We start from the raw sequence: 20,764 nt of genomic DNA, 5'->3' as shown, positions 1-20,764 counted from the left end.
TGTTTTTGTTTAATTTAATGCTTTGGGTGCTTGAGGTCACTCAAGGGATTAAACATGCTATATCAATTTAATGCTTTAGTACTATGCTTTTATCCATTTAATATCAATTTAATGCTTCAGTACTATGTTTTTATTTATTTAATATCAATTTAATGGTTTTTAAAGTATTAAAATACTATGTTTTATTCATTTAATACCAATTTAATACTACGACAGGAGTAGCTTTTTTCAATAAACATTCATTTAAATATTTATCTCTTGTCCAGATTCTATGAGCTTCAGGGCTTTCTTAGAACTACATGTATGATAGTCGTTTTACTTAGTCATATAAAACCTGGGGAGGGGAGGGGGCGCTTATTCGGGGGAGATGCTTTTTCGAAAAAATTGCGATAGACTATTTTGTTTGCGCCTTTGTAGAGTTCGATTTTGAAAATTTAAACCCCTCAAGCTCGCCGGTCTGCCTGTGGTGAATGCATGCCCAGCGGTTTTTCCCTTTAGAGTATTGCAGTACAACATGGCGGACTTCACAACGTGCGAAACCGAAAGAATCGTAATTTAGTAAACAAGATTCACGAGAATGGCTGAAGAAAAGCCACTTAGTAAGCAAACCAAGAAAAAGGGGTTTGATTTTTGGAGGAACACTCTAAAATCGGCGAGATATGTAGTGGCTCCGATGGTGGATCAGTCGGAGTTAGCATGGAGAATGTTGAGTCGTCGGTACGGAGCGGAGCTTTGTTATACGCCAATGTTTCACGCCGGTATGTTTATACGAGACCCAATCTATCGCAGCGAGATGATGCAGACGTGCGTGGGAGATAGGCCGCTTATTGTACAGGTGATTAGAAAGACCTTGATACTTTTGCCATTGGTGGGTGTATTTTGTGTTGGCTTTTACACGCAGTTCTGACCTCTGTCACACAAGGAGCGTTAGCTCTGTAATGACTGCTAATGCCTGGTGCACACTAGTGACATAACGGCAAAACGACATAGTCTTCATGTCCATGTCATTTTTTTTCGGGCTTATGTCTTTATGTCAAACCATCCACATTTGAACATATGAACATACAGTGCACATGCCTATTTCCAGAGATGCCAACTCTCCGGCATTTTGAGGGAGATGTTTGCATTTTAGCCTGATCTCCAGCTCTCCTGCATTCGATGGAAAAACTCTCACACTTCCACATAAGCCTAAATAATTGAAATACATCTTTCAATAAAGAATGTCTGCTTTCACTAGAAAGGTTCACCTCTAACAACTGTGTTCCAAAATAACAAACATGTTGATTGGATAGGGTATTGACAAATGGGCGTCCAAGATAAATAACTATTATGTCACCGCCAGTGCAGTCAAACTTGGTCAAACCTCTAATATAAAACCCATTATATTGTTTTCCTTAATAAAATGCTCAGTGTATAAAAAAGAAGACAAAAAATATATTTAATACTACGCAAGTAATACATGTAAGGTCTTTCTTAGGACATTCAGCTCTTGCAGATTCTTTATAAAACTTCACTATCCAAAAATTCTTTGCATTTTTAACTTAGGGGGTTGGCATCTCTTTATATCGTTAAGTCGTTATGTCACTAGTGTGTACCAGGCATAACCAAGCCAAATATTTTTACCCTGACTATGCCAATCAGTTTTTGACTTCCATATTTGGAAGTCATTTTTACTTGTATATAACTTTCACCAGTTATACTGGTGCGGAAGGCACAACAGATTTAACCTCCAAATCATAGTGCCGTTATGTGTGTATTGTTAGTGAGCACTGTCACTGCTGGCGGCAATTATGACCACCCCAGTGGTCCTTTTATGGCCGGGTGTCTACAAAACGAAGACCTAAAACCTAAAACCTGTGCCCCAAAAGGTACAACCCCAAAAGCAACGACCCCAAAAGTTATGACCCCCAAACTTGCCATTATTAGCCTACCTTGTCTCCCAAAATGGCTACACAGCGTGGAAGTTTCATGTGGAATCAGTGATCCTTATGAGTGGGCCAATCAAGGCTTACATCATTTTATCGGATTTCCTTCCAACCAATCAGGTTTTATCTCTGTCAAATGATTTGACATTTAGCTGTCACAGTGCGCCTAAAAATATAAACAGCTTTGCGAAATTATTAGAAGTTTTTTTTACAAAATAAGACTTTATTTACTTGTTCTTTGTCTCTCTTTCGAAAAATGTCGATGCCACAGCAAATTTTGGGGTGCACATTGTCTACAGACATCGACAAAACAAAGATTTCAATAACTATTTAGCCAATCTATTCATAAACTTTGGAAATTATGTCGGGAACCCGTATCGGCACGCTACGCAAAAGCTTTGTTTTGATAAATGCTCTTCCTCGCCAGGGAGTTCGAAAACTTCTCTGGGGCATTTTTCTAAATAACCGGTAATTGCCGGGTCTGTTAGGTTACTGGGAGAGTTTTCGGGATAATTTTTCAGGCAAAGGAGTGTGTCTGAAAAATGAGTGCAACTACAATTTTTAATGGGACAAATAATAAACAACGAGTAAAAATGTTCATTGACATTGGCGCGCACATGAGAATATTTCCTCTATGAAAAGCACAACAAAATTTGCTGAATTACCTCATTAGGATCACTGATTTCATATGAACCTTTTGCGCTGTGTAGCCATTTGGGAAACAAAAGGTAGACTAAATAATAACTGAATTTCTGGGGGGGTCGTAGCTTTAGGGGTCGTAGCTTTTGGGGTCACAGGTTTTAGGTATTAGGTCTTAGGTCTTCGTTTTGTAGACCCTTTCATGGCCCTTTGATTCAGGCTAGTTTAGTGCAGCTTGAACAAATGGGAGTGAGAGACTTTACCTACTAAGACATTAGACCATATCCTTGTCTAGTGTGTCATAAACTGATTATGGTTTATATAAATAGAGGTATATATGTATTTAATATGTGCTGAGCCGTGGCCGCCATCTTGGGGGAAAGAACCCCTTTTCTATTCCCCAGCTTGTTTGTGGCCAAAGCAAAACACCAGGTGAAAATATAAAAAATCTCTGGGTAAGCACCACCAATGCTTTTTCAAATGCTTGAGACTGAGGACAGTTATGCTGACATATATACGATACTCAATATTCAACAATTCTGTTCTGTTCTTCAACAGGCCAAAACATTGTGAGCATAAATCAATGTGGATTGTTCTTGATCACATAATAGTTGATAGCACATTATTACTCAATGTATCATAGGAAACCATAAATGACCCTCTCCCTTTCTACTTTCTCATTCTGTAATTGATGCTCTGTTCCAGTTCTGTGCAAATGACCCTGAGGTATTTGTGCAAGCAGCTCTTCTTGTTGAGTCTGAGTGTGATGGAGTTGATCTTAACTTGGGATGCCCTCAGCACATTGCAAAGAGAGGTTGGTAGATAACATTCTGTTTATAGTTTTCAAAAATTAAATATCTCATGGAATCAAATAAATTGTTAGACAGACAAATAATAAAAATGCATAATAATAATCTATCCACCATTCAAGAGGGAAAAGCATACAGTAATGACCATTTTTTTCTTAATTTTGTATTATACTACAAGGTAACCTAGCCTCCCTCGCAGGCATTTTTAGGCAGGCATCTCTTGCTCCCCCTCCACAAGAGGAAGGGGGAGCGAGCAATGCCTGCCTAAAATTGCCTGCGAGGGAGGCTACAGTAATGGGAACCCTGATTGGTGACCGTCATTAACCTTGCTATTTCCATCTTTTAAGGTTATATAAATACTTAACAGCAATTGCAAATATCTCAATAATTCTTTGTGTTTTTGTTTTAAAAGATAATGAATCCTGTATAAATTGAATCTAAAAATTCATTCAGTCATTTTTGTGTGATAATTTTTTTTATAAAGTATGGAAATGACATTGATAGAAAAACATGGATATATCAACATACTGTACAAGAAAAAGCAAGTTTATTCACTCTATTTTTTTTAAAATAATTTAGAAATTGTTGTTGACCACACCCAAAGTACCATCTTTTAGGATTGACATCAATTTTGCTGACAAACACCACCAGGGTTCAAAAAAGCGCCTGATTGCCGGTGATAGCTGGCTGTTTCCTTGTCTTTGCCAGCTCTTTTTTTCTGTATTCCCCTTTCATATTTTGAGTATGCAGGCTTTTTTCCCAAAAAAATCCACAAAGCTTGCAAAATCTAGGAGATTTCAAAAAAAATATTTTGAACCCTGACCCCGTCTGGTTTTATTGGGGTCCCCTTCACCGAATTTATGTTTGTTTTGGTTTGACCCTTTCTATGTAATTTACTTATATTTCAGGACATTATGGAGCCTTCCTGCAAGATGAGTGGGAATTGTTAGAAAAAATGGGTAAGAACACTTCCATGCTACCAGAACAGTACAATTGGGAATAACCACACCCTTAAGTGCTGAGGTGTAACATTTGATTCCCACAGTGTGTGTTGGTTTCATCTCAAGCTTCCCTCCCTTCAGAAAACAACACTGATTTGGTTCATAAGCAGCATTATACTGTCAATATTATATTCAGAGCTTCTGGAATTACCCGCGCTTGTGCGGAAGCGCCTAATTTAGCTTTTTCCGCGTAATCCGCGTAATCCACAAATTTCCGCGTAATTTGGCTAAATTTTGAAAGACAAACATTTAATTGCACAGCTGATGTGTTCATTTGGGTTCTTACCTCCATTTCTCGTAAAAATAGAGAGATATTCTTCGTAAGAATGCGATATTTCGAACTGAATTTCGAAAACAAATAAAATGACTAGGCATTCTTTGCTAAACCACGAAGGCCTAGGACTAATAATAAAATACCTTTTTTAATTGGCTGGTGGCTAGGAGCCAATGAAAACTTGCCTAAGATATTTTCATGCAAAAAATTAACCTTTTAAAGTTATTTTGTGCTTTTCTTCGGCACAAAATGTAAAACATGTTTGGGCGTAACAGTTGATATTCCGTGTAATTTAGCATGTAATTCAGTAAAGAATCCCGCAAAATTTTGAGTTTTAAAGAAAAATGTATTGCAAAATCCCGCGTAATTTAGCGCGTAATGGTTGATTTTCCACATAATTTAGCGCGTTATTTAGCAAATAATCCCGCGTAATTTTTAGTTTTTTTCCGCGTAATTCCAGAAGCCCTGTATATTGTAAATTATATCACATCATACTGACAGTACTACTGGCAGTATTATACTGTAGAATATAAATCAAGGGTGAAATGGTATGTTTGGTGTACTATGTAAAAGCAGAGTAGTCCCCTTGACTTTTCAAGTATTTAAGCCCATTATGAGATGAACAGTAAAACATACTATTGCAGCCTTATGTTGATTTATTTCACTGATTCAACCATGACTTCTCAGACCAGTGAAGGGTTGTTTGATTTGTTTTGATTGTCTTTTTTTTCTGATAGTGAAGCTTGCACATGAGAAACTGTCCGTGCCAATTACTTGCAAGATCCGTGTGTTTGATGATGTTCAGAAGACTATAGCATATGCCAAGATGCTGGAATCTGCTGGTTGTCAGGTGAGGATTTTTGTAAATTGAATTTATTTGAAAGGATAAGGACTTCTGAGACTCTGGGTCAAAGACGTTCACTTGCATTTAGCTTTTGGCTGGAGCAATTTGTTGAGATTGATAGCATGGCTGCAAGGACTTTCTGTTACTAGCTTGCTGTAAAGAAACCAGTTTAACCCACAAAACTTGGCAATTTAAATTTTAGTCCATTATTATTCCATTTACAAGTGAGCTGAAAGTAGCCCAGTTGTTAAGTTGTTTCCAACTTTTAGTCTTCAACTAAAACAGCTCTAATTTGGTTAAGCTGCTTACTGTGCATGGACGGACACGTGAGCAGAAAAGGGAGCTAACTGGGCTCGCAGACTGGGACCAGATCAAAGCAGTCAGGTAAACAAGTATACATGATTCTTTTGTTCACAATCACCGTGAAATATGCTTGAATCTGCTACATTTCCTCAGTTTACAGGTGTTGATAAAGTCTGTATTTTTTGGCACTACTTTTAGGGAAAATCTTAACATTCCAGTATTTGCTAATGGGAACATTCAATACCTCTCTGATGTTACACGCTGTCTTGAGTATACAGGCTGTAATGGTGTCATGACCGCAGGTACTGTATCTTGTATGGCCAACTCTCTGTTATCAAGTTTTTCTTACAGTTGCATACAAGCTAAATACCAACTTCACCTCCCAAACTGTATCATGATTCTGTTTCTAACAGTAACAGATGTATATAACTGTTTATTTCAGAGGGTAATCTCTCTAACCCAGCACTATTCACTGGGAGTCAGCCGTATGTCTGGTCCATGGCTAACGAGTATCTTGAGCTGGCAACCAAACACAAGGCTTCCCTGTCTGCTGTTAGAGCTCATTTGTTTAGGCTTTGGCATAAAAGGTAAGATACAAATTAGCCTATTTCTTTATAGACACACTCAAAGGTTTGTTAGCATGATTTTATAGACCCACAATAAATTTGTTATATGTGTTTCTATTTTAGAATTCTTCCCAATCTCTTTATTCTAATATGAATCAAAGTACTCCTCTCAGGATACAATCTTTCTACTTATACCTGTATACAGTGATGCTAAAATGCAATCTCTTTTGGTTGATTACAATGAGGTAAAACTAGTACTGTATGACTCACACAAGAACAATATGCAACACTTTGCAATGAAAAACTCTGTCATAACACTGTATGATAAATATCTTGTTGGCCTTGTTTGCTTGGGCCGTAGAAGAACTTAGGGAGCCTAGAATGTTTCCATCAATGGACAAGTTCTCAGGTCTATCAGTTACCTATATGGCCTGCACACTTGGTTATTTATTAGAGCCACTGCAACTTTTTCTAAATTTCTCTGTGTTATTTCGTATATCCTAGATGTATCCATGGTGTTTTGTTTGATCTGGATTGCTTGTGTTTAACAGCCTCAATATGCATACTGACATAAGGACACAAATGGGTGAGGCCAAAAGTATAGATGATGTGAGGAGATGTTCTGAAACGCTGGAACGCAGGGTCAAGGTTTGTTCTTCTGACACTATTTAAATAGCCCTTGTCAGTCACACCTTGCAGGCGGGTACCTAGGATTGGCTGAGGGGGGGTGGGGTGGGGGGGGTGGGCGCAGTCATAGTAGTCTTAAGGAAAAGTCTAGCATTGGAAGATTCCTTAATAAAAAAGGACCCACTTTTCGGCCACCAAGGGACTCACCCTGTGCACCCCCCCTGTGTATTCGCCTGCCTTGTTATTTTTTCCAGCAAATTTTCAGACAATTATATTAACTCTTCTGTACAATGTGTTAGATGGTTCCTTTGCAGTCAAACTAGACCCCCCTTTATGGGATATTGATGCATTTATTGTTTTAAACAGGAAGATATGGAAACAAACAAGACCCCAGAGACAGAGTGTGGTTTGGCATATTGGTGCTGTCAGCCATATGTCAGGTAAATATCTCCCTATGTCAGAAAAATATCTCCCTATGTCATCTAAATGTCTTCTCATTATGTAGGGAGAATATCTCCCTACGTCCGGTGAATATCTCCCTATGTCATCTAAATGTCTTCTCATTATGTCAGGTGAATATCTCCCTATGTCAGGTAAATATCTTCCTATGTCAGGTAAATATCTCCCTATGTCAGAAAAATGTCTTCTCATTATGTAGGGAGAATATCTCCCTATGTCAGGTAAATATCTCCCTATGTCATCTAAATGTCTTCTCATTATGTGAGGTGAATATCTCCCTATGTCAGGTAAATATCTCCCTGTGTCAGGTGAATATCTCCCTATGTCAGGTAAATATCTCCCTATGTCATCTAAATGTCTTCTCATTATGTCAGGTGAATATCTCCCTATGTCAGGTAAATATCTTCCTATGTCAGGTGAATATCTCCCTATATCAGGTTAATATCTCCCTATGTCATCTAAATGTCTTCTAATTATGTCAGGTGAATATCTCCCTATGTCAGGTAAATATCGTCCTAGGTCAGGTGAATATCTCCCTATGTCAGGTAAATATATCCCTATGTCATCTAAATGTCTTCTCATTATGTCAGGTGAATATCTCCCTATGTCAGGTAAATATCTTCCTATGTCAGGTGAATATCTCCCTATGTCAGGTGAATATCTCCCTATGTCAGGTAAATATCTTCCTATGTCAGGTGAATATCTCCCTATGTCAGGTAAATATCTCCCTATGTCATCTAAATGTCTTCTCATTATGTCAGGTGAATATCTCCCTATGTCAGGTAAATATATCCCTATGTCAGGTAAATATCTCCCTATGTCAGGTAAATATCATGTCAGGTGAATATCTTTGTATTTTAGTATGATAAGGTATCTTGTTTAATGAATACTGAGTAGGGTGTATGTAGGCAGGGCTGGAGAGCAGTAACCTCTCTTGTCTATAAGATGAAGTTTTCCTAGAACCTTCTCAAAGTGCTTAGATTATTTAATTATCTATGAACTTTTAATGGAATTATATTTATTTCAACAGAAATCACAATAACTCAAGAAAGAGACCATTCAGTGATGAGAATGGTGTTAGTAAACAATCTGATGAAGAAGTGACAAAGAAAATAAGTAATCGGCAAAAAAAGAAAGCTTTAAAAAGACAGAAGAAAGAAGCACAAGGTTGGTGTCAAGTCAAACTCACCCCCCACCCCTATGCCAGGCCCCATCTCTCACCCCTGTACAGGCCCCTTCTCTCACCCCTGTACAGGTCCCATCTCTCACCCATATACAGGTCCCATCTCTCACCCCTGTACAGGTCCCATCTCTCACCCCGTACAGGCCCCATCTCTCACCCATGTACAGGTCCAATCCCTCACCCCGTACAGGCCCCATCTCTCACCCATGTACAGGCCCCATCTCTCGTCCCTGTACAGGTCCCAACTCTCACCCCTGTACAGGTCCCATCTCTCATCCCTGAACAGGCCCCATCTCTCACCCATGTACAGGTCCAATCTCTCACCCCGTACAGGCCCCATCTCTCACCCATGTACAGGCCCCTTCTCTCACCCCTGTACAGGTCCCATCTCTCACCCATATACAGGCCTCATCTCTCACCCCTGTACAGGTCCCATCTCTCACCCCTGTACAGGTCCCATCTCTCATCCCTGTACAGGTCCCATCTCTCACCCCTGTACAGGTCCCATCTCTCACCCTGTACAGGCCCAACTCTCACCCCGTACAGGTTCTATCTCTCACCCATGTACAGGTCCCATCTCTCACCCCGTACAGGCCCCATCTCTCACCCATGTACAGGTCCAATCCCTCACCCCGTACAGGCCCCATCTCTCACCCATGTACAGGCCCCATCTCTCGTCCCTGTACAGGTCCCAACTCTCACCCCTGTACAGGTCCCATCTCTCATCCCTGAACAGGCCCCATCTCTCACCCATGTACAGGTCCAATCTCTCACCCCGTACAGGCCCCATCTCTCACCCATGTACAGGCCCCTTCTCTCACCCCTGTACAGGTCCCATCTCTCACCCATATACAGGCCTCATCTCTCACCCCTGTACAGGTCCCATCTCTCACCCCTGTACAGGTCCCATCTCTCATCCCTGTACAGGTCCCATCTCTCACCCCTGTACAGGTCCCATCTCTCACCTTGTACAGGCCCAACTCTCACCCCGTACAGGTTCTATCTCTCACCCATGTACAGGTCCCATCACTCACCCCGTACAGGCCCAACTCTCACCCCTGTACAGGTCCCATCTCTCACCCCTGTACAGGTCCCATCTCTCACCCCGTACAGGCCCCATCTCTCATCCCTGTACAGGTCCCAACTCTCACCCCTGTACAGGTCCCATCTCTCATCCCTGAACAGGCCCCATCTCTCACCCCTGTACAGGTCCCATCTCTCACCCATATACAGGCCCCATCTCTCACCCCTGTACAGGTCCCATCTCTCACCCCTGTACAGGCCCCTTCTCTCACCCCTGTACAGGTCCCATCTCTCACCCATATACAGGCCCCATCTCTCACCCCTGTACAGGTCCCATCTCTCACCCCCGTACAGGCCCAACTCTCATCCCTGAACAGGCCCCATCTCTCACCCATGTACAGGTCCCATCTCTCACCCATGTACATGCCCCTTCTCTCACCCCTGTACAGGTCCCATCTCTCACCCATATACAGGCCCCATCTCTCACCCCTGTACAGGTCCCATCTCTCACCCCGTACAGGCCCAACTCTCATCCCTGAACAGGCCCCATCTCTCACCCATGTACAGGTCCCATCTCTCACCCATGTACAGGTCCCATCTCTCACCCATGTACAGGCCCCATCTCTCACCCATGTACAGGTCCCATCTCTCATCCCTGAGCAGGCCCCATCTCTCACCCATGTACAGGTCCCATCTCTCACCCATGTACAGGTCCCATCTCTCATCCCTGAACAGGCCCCATCTCTCACCCATGTACAGGTCCCATCTCTCACCCATGTACAGGTCCCATCTCTCATCCCTGAACAGGCCCCATCTCTCACCCATGTACAGGTCCCATCTCTCACCCATGTACAGGCCCCATCTCTCACCCATGTACAGGTCCCTTCTCTCCCCCCTGTACAGGTCTGTATGTGCCATTGCTAAAAAAAAAAGAGCTATAGAACATCAAACGTTGTAGTTCGCTTTTGACCCAAACATGTTTTGACGTTTTTGTTCCACAGGTTCAAGAGTATGGGTGTTTTGCACTTCTGAGAAATGTGAAAACCCTGGAGTAAGTATAACCACTAGAGGAAAGGGTGCATATAAAGTGGGGCAATGTTCTCTTGTGCTTATGGTCTTTTTTAATGTTGTAAATATTTAAATAAACAAAAAAATAAAGAAAGAAACTTTGCATTTTTATATTTATTTAACTGCATTTGATGTTAGTTTTTTCACAATAATCTTTGTGGAGAGAATAAAAAGTATTCTCTGATATATTGTGATGTAAAAGGGGACGAGTGGATGCATGTTGGTAGCAAAAAGTGCTACAGTCTTGGCCGGCGATGCCAAAAGTGCTAAAGTGGTACTACAACTTCAACAACAAATCTGACCAGTTTTTGCTCCTCTTCCCACCTTTTATTCTCCCTTTTTTATGCCCCCTTTATTTTACTGTCTTAAAGAAGCCGTACTTACTAACACTGTTATGCTATTGGCAGGGACAAAAGTGTGTGAGTAGCTTATGTCGAGAGTGCTGTCGCCAGAAGAGTTCTACAGAGACCCTTGATTGCCCAGGTCAGTAGAAATCCCACAGTAAGACAAGATGGTGCTCGTGTGAACACAGTAAACACCCGGCACGTATATGAACCTAGAATTTTCAAGATCAGGCTATAGAAGTAATCACGCTGCCATTTTATTCTCCCGCTCAATGTCGAGTCACACAAAGTATCCATTTCCATCGGCTAATTCAAACGAGTAACCAAGATATTCTCAATCAAATATCGCCAATAATATGCCAAACTTCATTCGTAGATTGTTATTTTGAAGTTTTCTTGCGAATAAACTGTATTCTTAATGATAAAAAGTGTCTGTTCTCTCGTCTCATTATCTTTTATTTTTTCTTTGCAGCGCACAGATTGTGGTTTAAAAAGAAGTCAATACCAAGAGATGCTCAAGTGTCTGATGAGCTCCAAAAGACTGTTCCATCAACAGACAATAAGCAAGAAGAGTCTGCCATCGAAGCAGACTATTGACAAAGGCTTTTTGCCAACTCTCTTATATTGTAGAGGGTTGTTGTTGTACAGTGCAACCCTTGGGTCATAACAGGGTGCGGGTCAGACTCTGATGTACCTTTGTTTCCATAGGGGGAGGGGGTGGGGGGGCATTTATTGGAGGGGGGTCATACAAGCTCGCATTTTAAAGAATGTCAATCAACCACCTTTTATTATTGTTTACAATTGAAAATACAGCGGATCGTTTGCAAAAAAACTTCAAAATACGTATCTGCGATTGAGGTCTGATACTTTATTAATGATAATTCATTGAAAGTTTCTCAGTTACTTGCTTGAATTAGTCCGCGATGGCAATTGATTATTTTAGTCACACGGTATTGTATGGTATTATCTTTAAGCATTATTTACACCATTAGATGTCTCACTGTATTTGTAAATATTCTGCCTGAAATTAGTTGTTGAACACAACACAACTGTTTATAAACAATAAATTACCCATGCTATCTATCGATGTCACAAATATTAGGAGTTTGATAAGGATTTGATAAGGATATCAGCAAAAGACTACTACAAATTTCGCTAAATATCCTGCTGTGCCATACCCTGGGTAATAGAGGCTCGAGCTTCACCCGTTTACTGTCACGCCGGTCTCGGCTACAAGGAGAGAAGCGACGAGCATGACAGCAAAGGATTGAAGCTCGAGTCTCTTATACCCAGGGTAGTTGTGCCAGGAGACATTTTACGCTCTTATTATTGCAACACGATATTTTGATTTTGACTCTGGACACCTTAAAATTTCAGAGTGCCCTTTATTTTATTTTATTTGTCGGCACCCCTCTTAACAATCCCCGGACTCCTCAAAAAAACTCCCGCCCCTCCCCTTCTTGGATGGTTAAAAAAAAATTTTGGAGCTCCTCCAGAATATCTTCCCTGTCCGCTCTCAGGGCATTTAAATTAATGAACACTCCCTTATACGCGCCTATTTGTTTTCATTTCTGTCATTTTTTTTTATCATTGTTTCCGTGTATACGAGTGGACTCAACCTGTGCAGTGTGGACGGGTATTAGTCACTTGCTTTCTAATTTCACGAAACTGAAACTTCAGTGCTTTGAGTTAACATTTTTTTGTAGACGTTTTTTGGAGTTTTGTAATTTTTAGCGGAGCTTCCACGCGGCGTGAGCGGAGCCCTATACCTAAGAAAAAGTGGTATATAAAACAAACGTAACCCATCGACTCGAGTTTTCGTGACTAGATGCGATGTCCGTCCGTCCCTTAAAATCATCGTATGACAACCAAACTTGGCAAGTGTCATGTTTGTGTCAAGGGAAGTGCAAAACTGTGGTCACGTGATCAGTGACGTCACCGATGACGTCATTATAAGCGAAAACATGCTGACTTCATCAAAATAAAAATATTTTTATCTCCCGAAGGAAAGATCATATGGCAACCAAACTCGGTAGGTGTCATGAAGGTGCCAAGGGGGATGCAACAATATGGTCACATGTTGTGTGACGTCATCGATAACGTCACTTTAAGAAAAACTATCCCGATGTCATATCTATATTCATATCTCCTTAACGAAACATCATATGACAACCAAACTTGGTATTATATGTCATGTAGATGTAAAGGTGGATGCAACAATATGGTCACGTAAGCAAAAACGTGATAAAAAGCAAAACCATTCATATCTCTTAAAGGAAACCAAACCAAACATATGACAACCAAACTTGGCAGGTGTCATGTTTGTGTCAAGGGGGGTGCACCAATGTAGTCACGTGATTGTGACGTCTTCAATGGCGTCACTAGAAGAAAAAAACCTGACGTCATCAAATAAAAAATGTTTATATTTCATTAAAGAAACATCGTGTCACAACAAAACTCGGTAGATGTGATGTATGTGAAAGTGGGGTGCAATCTCATGTTCACGTGACGTCATTGATGACGTCGATAAATTAAAACTACCCTGACGCCGAAACATCGTATGACAACTAAACTTGTTATGTGTTATGTAGTGTGGGGGAAGGTGGTATAACAAGTCGTGTGATCTGTGAAATCGTTGACGTCGTCAAAAACAGAAATAATAATAATATTTAATAATTTTTAAATTATTAAGCGAAAAAGCAAAAAATTTGGTCGTTTGGAGCTCCGCTTTTAGGCAATGCCTAAATCTATATATCAATCTCCCGTGATCCGATATGAAAGAAGGGCGTCGCGAGAAATTTATCGTTTCCAAAGCGATCTACACCCTATGAATAACCGAAAATGGATTTTTCCCAGCATAGTTAGTAGACAGAAATGACGAGAAAAAGAAAAAAAACTATTACATTTTCGTGTTATGTACTGAGCTGTTTCATCCATAAGCCCGGTACACCTGTGGTTTCTTATACGTGCGGCAACGATGCATTTCAGCGGCATCACCAATTTCCAATATGGCGGAGGCCCAGCTTGTTCTAGCGAGAGAATGTCGCAAAGAAAAGGTGAGAAGTGATGTTGAAAATTATAATTAGGCGACCATAGCCGTCATAAGAAAGCACTAAAATAGTGTTAGCATAACTGACGACTTTCGGGAATCAGTGGAAAGAAAGCTCAGGTTGTTTAGAAATTATTTATTGATTTGAACAAGAAATGAAGCTCAATTTGCCTGCCCTCATCATCTTTTTTTTTTCCTGGGGGAACTTCATGTACATGGATACGTGATCTAAATACAGATGATTCCAATTTCATCCAGTAAACAAAAGTATATTTATTATGGAATAGAGAAGTAATTTTACTCTGCAAACACAATAAAAGCTGTCAGAGCCTTTAGCACCAAAGTGCTTGTACCAAGGTGACATGATTCTTTATATTATCTTATTAATAGCCTAGGTAGCCGCTGGCTCACAAAAATATCCTCATGAAGCGTTTCCATGAGTTCACAGATTTTGGAAGAAAATCTACAGTTATCTCTGATCTCACTCCAAGTGCTCTTGGGGATTTTGGTTGGCTCAGATAGAAAGTGTGAGGTTCTCATGCTGTATGAGTCATATGTATGGTGGAAAACACAAGTAGGACTCTTGAATCTACTTTATATGAATCTGTTTGAACATCAAAAATGATTTCAAAGTTGTTAGGGAAAGAGAAACTACATAAAGTTCAAGGCTTTTTCTGCCTTTTTAAATGATAATGGTGACCTTTTTAAGTGATAATGGTGATAATTTGTGAGCCTTTTGACAGGCTTCCGCTATGGGAATTTCTTTATCTATTTTAAAGCGTCAGTATCACCCATTCTTTAGGCTTCGGAAGCAATATCCTGTTTCGATCTCTGAGAAGGGGGGATTAACCAAAAGTGCAGAAGATAAATCTTAAAAGTTCTCACTGTTTTACTGCCCATCTGAAAGCTGAATCCAATTTTCTGGTAAGATCAACGTTTGTTATTATTAACTAGAGTTTTATTTTTAAGGATAATCGCTTCTGATTAAAAAAACAAACAGTGAATTGAAGTTTGAAGTCGGCCGTGAGTTTAAGCAAGGGGCCAAGGAGTGACTGTCTCAGTCACAGTCACGACCTTGAAAGAATAACCAGTTGGGAGGAAAGGGTAATTTGTTTGGTCAGTGATGTAAAGCTCCAAACATAAAACACCAGAATTTTCAACGATTCTTTGATATATGAATTCTTTGATATGTGAATTCTGCAACTCCTCCGAGCACTGAAAATTCATTGTTGTTTATTTCATCAGAGAATAATTACATTAATAGGAGATTTCTTAGGGGATATTTAATCAAAACACTCATTCAGCACCTGCTGTTTTCACTATCCTATACTCTCGTAAAATGGGTGTCTATGATTGGCTATTTTGAAAAATTGTAGGCTGGTTTCTGTTCTCGAAATTACCTCAACACAGAGCCACTTTAAGAGAGAATATAAATTTATCTAGGAGTTCATGACATCTCCTGTAGATGTATTAGCTTGATGCACTGTTTGTGTAATAGAAAGTCCAGTGGTCCCATGTTTGCTCTGGATGTATTTGATACCCATGAAGCATTGTAGATTCCCATGGATTCTATGAGTGAAACCTTGTTTGAAATAGGTGTTACAACACAGTTTTTTTTCTTGTTATATAGCAGAGTCCTGATCTCCCTTCACATTCAAATGATAATCAAACCTCCTCGTCAGATGGTGAGACCACAGTGGAACCAGTCCCCATCTTTGGTGATGATGAATTCTATGTTCGTGAAGTCGAAATGGATATTTCATACGTTGTAGATGACATCCAAAAACAGGCCAATGCTGAGCAGCAGATGGCTGATGATGTAACGGCGTGCTCAAAGAAGATTTACCAATGTGATCAATGTTCCAAGACCTTCACTAGGCCACACGACCTTCGACGCCACACAAAATCTATACACAATGGTGAGAAGCCTTACAAGTGCGAGCATTGCGGAAGATACTTTGGGCTGTCCAATGTCCTTGCACGCCATATTCGAAATGTTCACGTTAATGGTAGCCCATTCGAGTGTGACCAGTGCGGCAGATGTTTCAAGAAAAACGAGACACTCGACCACCACCATCAAAATACTCATAGCGGTGAGAAGCCCTACCAATGCACTCAATGTGACAAGCTTTTTGGTTCACAGGAAATTTTAGACCGTCACGTGAGAGCAGTGCATAATCAGGAAAAGCCGTTCAAATGTAGCAAGTGTGAAGAATCCTTTGGCTGGCCAATGCAATTGACTGACCACACGAGGAACACGCATGCGCAGGTCTATACGTCTAAGGAGTGCCCTCAATGTGGTAAGGTCTTCAACCGAGGTCGAGACACCCTCCGCCACATAAGGGCCGTACATAGGGACACCTTGCCAGACTCAGAGACTGTGGAGGATTTCGAATGTGAACACTGCAAGCATTGTTTTAAACGTCGCCGAGATCGTGATTTACATATTAAGGTAGTGCACAATCGCGTCAAGGCGTTTAAGTGTGAACACTGTCATAAGGTGTTCGGACACTCTTTCGATAGAGCCCGTCATGTCAAGAAGTTCCACAGCGATGCTAAGCCCGTCACGCCAAGCTCGCAATCTGATCAGTCACATGAGCTGTCTGAAGCTATTGAAGGTATACAAAATAAAGACGTTTATCAAATAACAACGAGATCCCATGACTCTGGCTCTAACTCGATTGGCGAACGTGAACAAGGTGTCCTGGAGACTCAATCTAATGAGACTCTTGAAACTGGAAACGCTGATTCGGAAGTACTGGCTAGTTTAAATACTAAAGAAGAAAAGCACACAGACGGAAGGCGCATCACACATAACCGAACTCATTGTAAGGAGAGGCCTCACAAGTGCGAACAATGTGGTCGCAGCTTCCATAGACCTAGTCACCTCACCAGCCATATATCTGTGGTCCACAACAAAGAGAAAGCTTACCAGTGCGATCACTGCGATATGCGATTCAGCCGCACGAATGATGTGACACGGCACGTTCAAGTAGCTCACACCGACATCGCTCCACACGAGTGTAAGAACTGCAGTAAGTTATTCGGCAGAGAGGTGGATCTGGTTCGTCACATGACTTGCACGGTTCACGTCACCGAGAAATACGAGTGCGATTTGTGCGACAGTGTTTTTATCTCTTCGGCGGATCTCTCGAACCACATGCGGTCTGCGCACAACAGGAAGAAGAACTACAACTGCGGGAAATGTGGCCACGTGTTCAAGAAGTTCGGTGATTTGCGAAGTCACGTGGGCACTGTTCATAACGGAGAGAGACCCTTTGAGTGTGATCGCTGTGACAAACGGTTCGGTCGGTCTGGGGATCGTGCACGTCACATAAGAAAGGTTCATAAACTATAAAGACTTATCACAAAGCTAGGTATTATACGTATTAAGGCTGACTTAGACCTCACGATTTTGTTGTATGCGACACCTCTACAACTCGAGTAGTAGAGTGTAAATTAGCCTACGACTCCGCTACGATGCTCGACTACGAAAGTCGTACTGTGTTATTCAGGGCTAAGACACGTCGTAGGAAGGTCTCATACGACTACATCGTGCTGTTGTCTTTACGGAAGACGTTATTTATACGTAAACAATAAACGCTATACAAATACTGTACAGAATCCACATTACGGAGGACAGCCATCCACGTTTAAACAATGTTAAACCTTTTCCGTTCCATTTTGGTAGTCGTGAGCGTCATGGCACGAAGTTGTCTAAAAGTATTTTATAGTTTAGCTTTTCCCTTGTTGCTTTTTTTGGGAAAATTCAACAGGCAGTCTTTTTGATCAATTCTTTAAGGTTGCACTTGGTCCTGAAATATGTCCAGAATAATCGTGGTACAAAAATTTGACAGATCATATCAAGTTGTTTTAGATGAATATTATAAAAAAAAAACTCCCCCAAAATATTTTGACGGCCTGAGCCGAGCGCAACTGGAAAATGTCCTTCGAGGCAAAGGTAACAACCTTTTTGCTTCGTTTTGAATAAAATGAAGTGCACATGTCATGCTGTTATAGGTTCCGCTATAAAAGAGGAGGCCCTCGGCCCCCGGCCAAAGAACAATCAGTTATCAATCACCCGTCAATGAGTCACATGTCAGGACAATCGTGGAAGCACGTGTGGCCTAGTGTGTTAGCGCGTCGGCCTCTCACCGCTGCGGCCCAGGTTCGAATCCTGGCTCAAACTGGGGATTTTTTCCTGGCTCCTGCCTTGATTCGAATTTGTGTCACAAGTAAGTTGAAGTTATTCTCCCGTGTTGCCAGTCTTCTCGGATTAGGACACTAAACCGGAGGTCCCGTCTCTTCAAGCTGCACAACACCAACCTGAACCGAAGGGACGTAAAAGAACCGATGGGTACGCAATAAACCCTCTGGCAGTGACCACCCTCAGTGACAGTGCTTACTAACCGAGGGCCATATGCTAGAAAACTGTATATTTGGTTAAAAATGTTACCATCCATAAACAAAGATTAAACTGAAACTAAAACAATCGCTCAGGGCGCTAGATTCAAATTCCATATTCTAAACCAAATTCAATATCATTCCTAGACTTATTCACCTAAAATGTCTCTATTTATTGTAAACCAAGCTATGTGCGCTCTGTAATATGCGCATATGGGCAAAAACTCGTGTTTAAAAGGCCATACTTGAGTATTAGAGGCCCAACGCTATAGTTAGCGCCCGCAAAGACCGCTGGGTCCTGCAGCATGGAAAAGCCTTTTTCGGTGCAAGAATCGGGTTGATTGAAGACTGTCACCAAAATGCGATATTGCGTTTTTCGCGTGCTTTTAATTTTATTTTTAGAGATTCTCTTTGAGTTCAGGAGAAAAAGTAAATACAGCAGTAAAAACTTGAAATACATTTATTTGGTTTAAATGGAAAAAAATCAGCGCGCATGATGTTTTTGTTTGGGTATTTGCCATTTATCAACCGAGAGTAAGGTTGGCATGACCGAATGATCAAGGTTAGTAAGTTACTGTTAATTATATGGCATTTTTTATATGACATTTTTGTCAGTGTAGGACAAAACACAATGAGGCAAAGTAGGAATGTCATGACAACCAAATAGCCAATCACAGCGCTCGTACAGTCGTTGCCATATATTCATATCAACGGCGAATTCGCGCTAGATTGTAAAGACCATTCAAACAATTGGGGACTGTTAGCGAAATGTGAATCGTTATTTGCAGCATAGTCCCAGGCGTTTTTATCGGGTTTCCTGTGGACGGTAAAAGGTGTGACGTCACAGCAGACGTGAGCTCGTCCCAGTCTTCACGCTGCCTCACGGTTCACTGTTTCGGGCACAGGAAACCCGGTAAGAGCGCCTGGTACTTAGGCTGCGTTCTTTAAGCATTTGTTTCTCTATTAGTGCAGGACAAATGTATTCGCATGTGCTGCAGTGAAACATTGTTAGATGAGAAAAGTAGCGTACATGGTATTGCTTTCTTGTCAATTTGTCCCATAAGGTCGACTGTGGAGAATTTGGATGGGATTAAGAAAGCCATCTACGCTTCACTCATGCACTGTGCAAAGCCAGGGGGTGGCCCAGGGCCCCCCCCCCTCCCCCAGTAAACGTATGAGACAACACGTCATGATTTGGCAGCTAGTGCCTAGAGATGTCTATTGTGGAAGAGATATTCTTGAACTGGGACTATATGATGCTGTTATCCATTTTAATGATGGATTTGCCTTAGTTGTAGAATTGCTGCACCACCAATCCCTCCTGGTAGATATACAGTAGCAGGATGTCTGAAGGAGGACTCCACATGAGTTGCACTGACCCAGTACAAGAACAAAAAGAAGAAAGATGACCAAAAGAAGCAAGCTGAATGAGCTAATTATGCTCCAGTGGAAGTTTATACTTTTTTATTGTGAACAATGACCTCATTTCAAAATTCAAATGAAATGCAAAACTTTGACTGTTAATATCTCAAAACTTCAAATTTCCGTCTAGGAGCAATATTCTATCAAGTGTAGCAGAAAGACAATTCATTTGATCTCCTTTTTTTTCAGGATAGATTGATTACAGTTTAATGCGTACAATGACGAAAAATCAAAGCATTATTTTGAATCCTTGATGGAAAACAAGGCTCAATGATAGCAATTTATATAACTTGCTACAATTTCGAAAAATATTAATTTTGTCTGCAAGATTTTTTGTCCTGATTTTTGGTGGTTCTGAAAGTTTGAGAGCTTTATGAGTTAAATTTAGAGAGTTATATTATTATTGCTAGAAGTATGGCTCATTTTTTATGAGTGATGGCTCTTTACTGGTTGCCATGGCAACCATCTGCCATGGTAACTGTCCTAAATAATAAATCTTATGATGGGGATTACCACTGAAACCTAGGAGCTTTTTTCATTTTCTTCATTATTTGAGTCCCATACCACCTTAGTGGTTGATCTCCCGTAGGCCCTATTACGTGCAAGCACTTGAATATCAAGAAAATATTTCAGACTCTCTCTGGCTCTCTGCGCGCAGAAAAAAATGTATTCATGTGTACCGTAAAGAAACAATTTAGATGGAAAAGCTAGGGCGCACGTTATTGTTTTTGGCCCTATATTAAGGGCCAATCTTCCCTAAGATAAAACGGACTTTTTTATTAGGTGTAATTATTGTCGTCCATCTGTTCATTTAGAGACTCGTT

At 40.9% G+C, this 20,764-nt stretch overlaps 2 protein-coding genes across 2 annotated transcripts; both read left to right on the top strand.

Annotated features, from left to right (window-relative positions):
• Window positions 1-484: 484 nt before the first annotated feature.
• On the top strand, window positions 485-12,148 carry LOC5505611 (tRNA-dihydrouridine(16/17) synthase [NAD(P)(+)]-like). Its single transcript, XM_001626336.3, has 13 exons — window positions 485-835; window positions 3,270-3,378; window positions 4,282-4,332; window positions 5,386-5,498; window positions 5,794-5,876; window positions 5,994-6,097; window positions 6,238-6,382; window positions 6,913-7,009; window positions 7,355-7,428; window positions 8,478-8,614; window positions 10,655-10,704; window positions 11,129-11,204; window positions 11,538-12,148. Exons 1-13 carry the CDS (start codon window positions 578-580, stop codon window positions 11,660-11,662), a joined length of 1,422 nt encoding a protein of 473 aa, XP_001626386.2. The 5' UTR covers window positions 485-577; the 3' UTR covers window positions 11,663-12,148.
• A 1,899-nt stretch (window positions 12,149-14,047) lies between these two features.
• On the top strand, window positions 14,048-18,123 carry LOC5505619 (zinc finger protein 91). The gene is made up of 2 exons (XM_032373943.2): window positions 14,048-14,121; window positions 15,745-18,123. The coding sequence occupies exons 1-2, from the start codon at window positions 14,074-14,076 to the stop codon at window positions 17,470-17,472; spliced, it is 1,776 nt and encodes a 591-aa protein (XP_032229834.1). The 5' UTR covers window positions 14,048-14,073; the 3' UTR covers window positions 17,473-18,123.
• The last annotated feature ends 2,641 nt before the right edge of the window (window positions 18,124-20,764 follow it).

The sequence above is a fragment of the Nematostella vectensis genome, chromosome 12, assembly GCF_932526225.1.
Source record: "Nematostella vectensis chromosome 12, jaNemVect1.1, whole genome shotgun sequence".
NCBI lineage: Eukaryota > Metazoa > Cnidaria > Anthozoa > Actiniaria > Edwardsiidae > Nematostella > Nematostella vectensis.
This window is presented reverse-complemented; position numbering and strand designations above follow the sequence as displayed.

Excerpts from the sequence above, each read along its gene's own strand:
- LOC5505611 (XM_001626336.3), top strand. The coding sequence starts at position 578 with ATGGCTGAAGAAAAGCCACTTAGTAAGCAAACCAAGAAAAAGGGGTTT. Across the intron at positions 7,010-7,354 it reads CGCTGGAACGCAGGGTCAAG|GAAGATATGGAAACAAACAA; the intron begins GTTTGTTCTTCT and ends TGTTTTAAACAG. Across the intron at positions 11,205-11,537 it reads AGAGACCCTTGATTGCCCAG|CGCACAGATTGTGGTTTAAA; the intron begins GTCAGTAGAAAT and ends TTTTCTTTGCAG.
- LOC5505619 (XM_032373943.2), top strand. The coding sequence starts at position 14,074 with ATGGCGGAGGCCCAGCTTGTTCTAGCGAGAGAATGTCGCAAAGAAAAG. Across the intron at positions 14,122-15,744 it reads GAGAATGTCGCAAAGAAAAG|CAGAGTCCTGATCTCCCTTC; the intron begins GTGAGAAGTGAT and ends CTTGTTATATAG.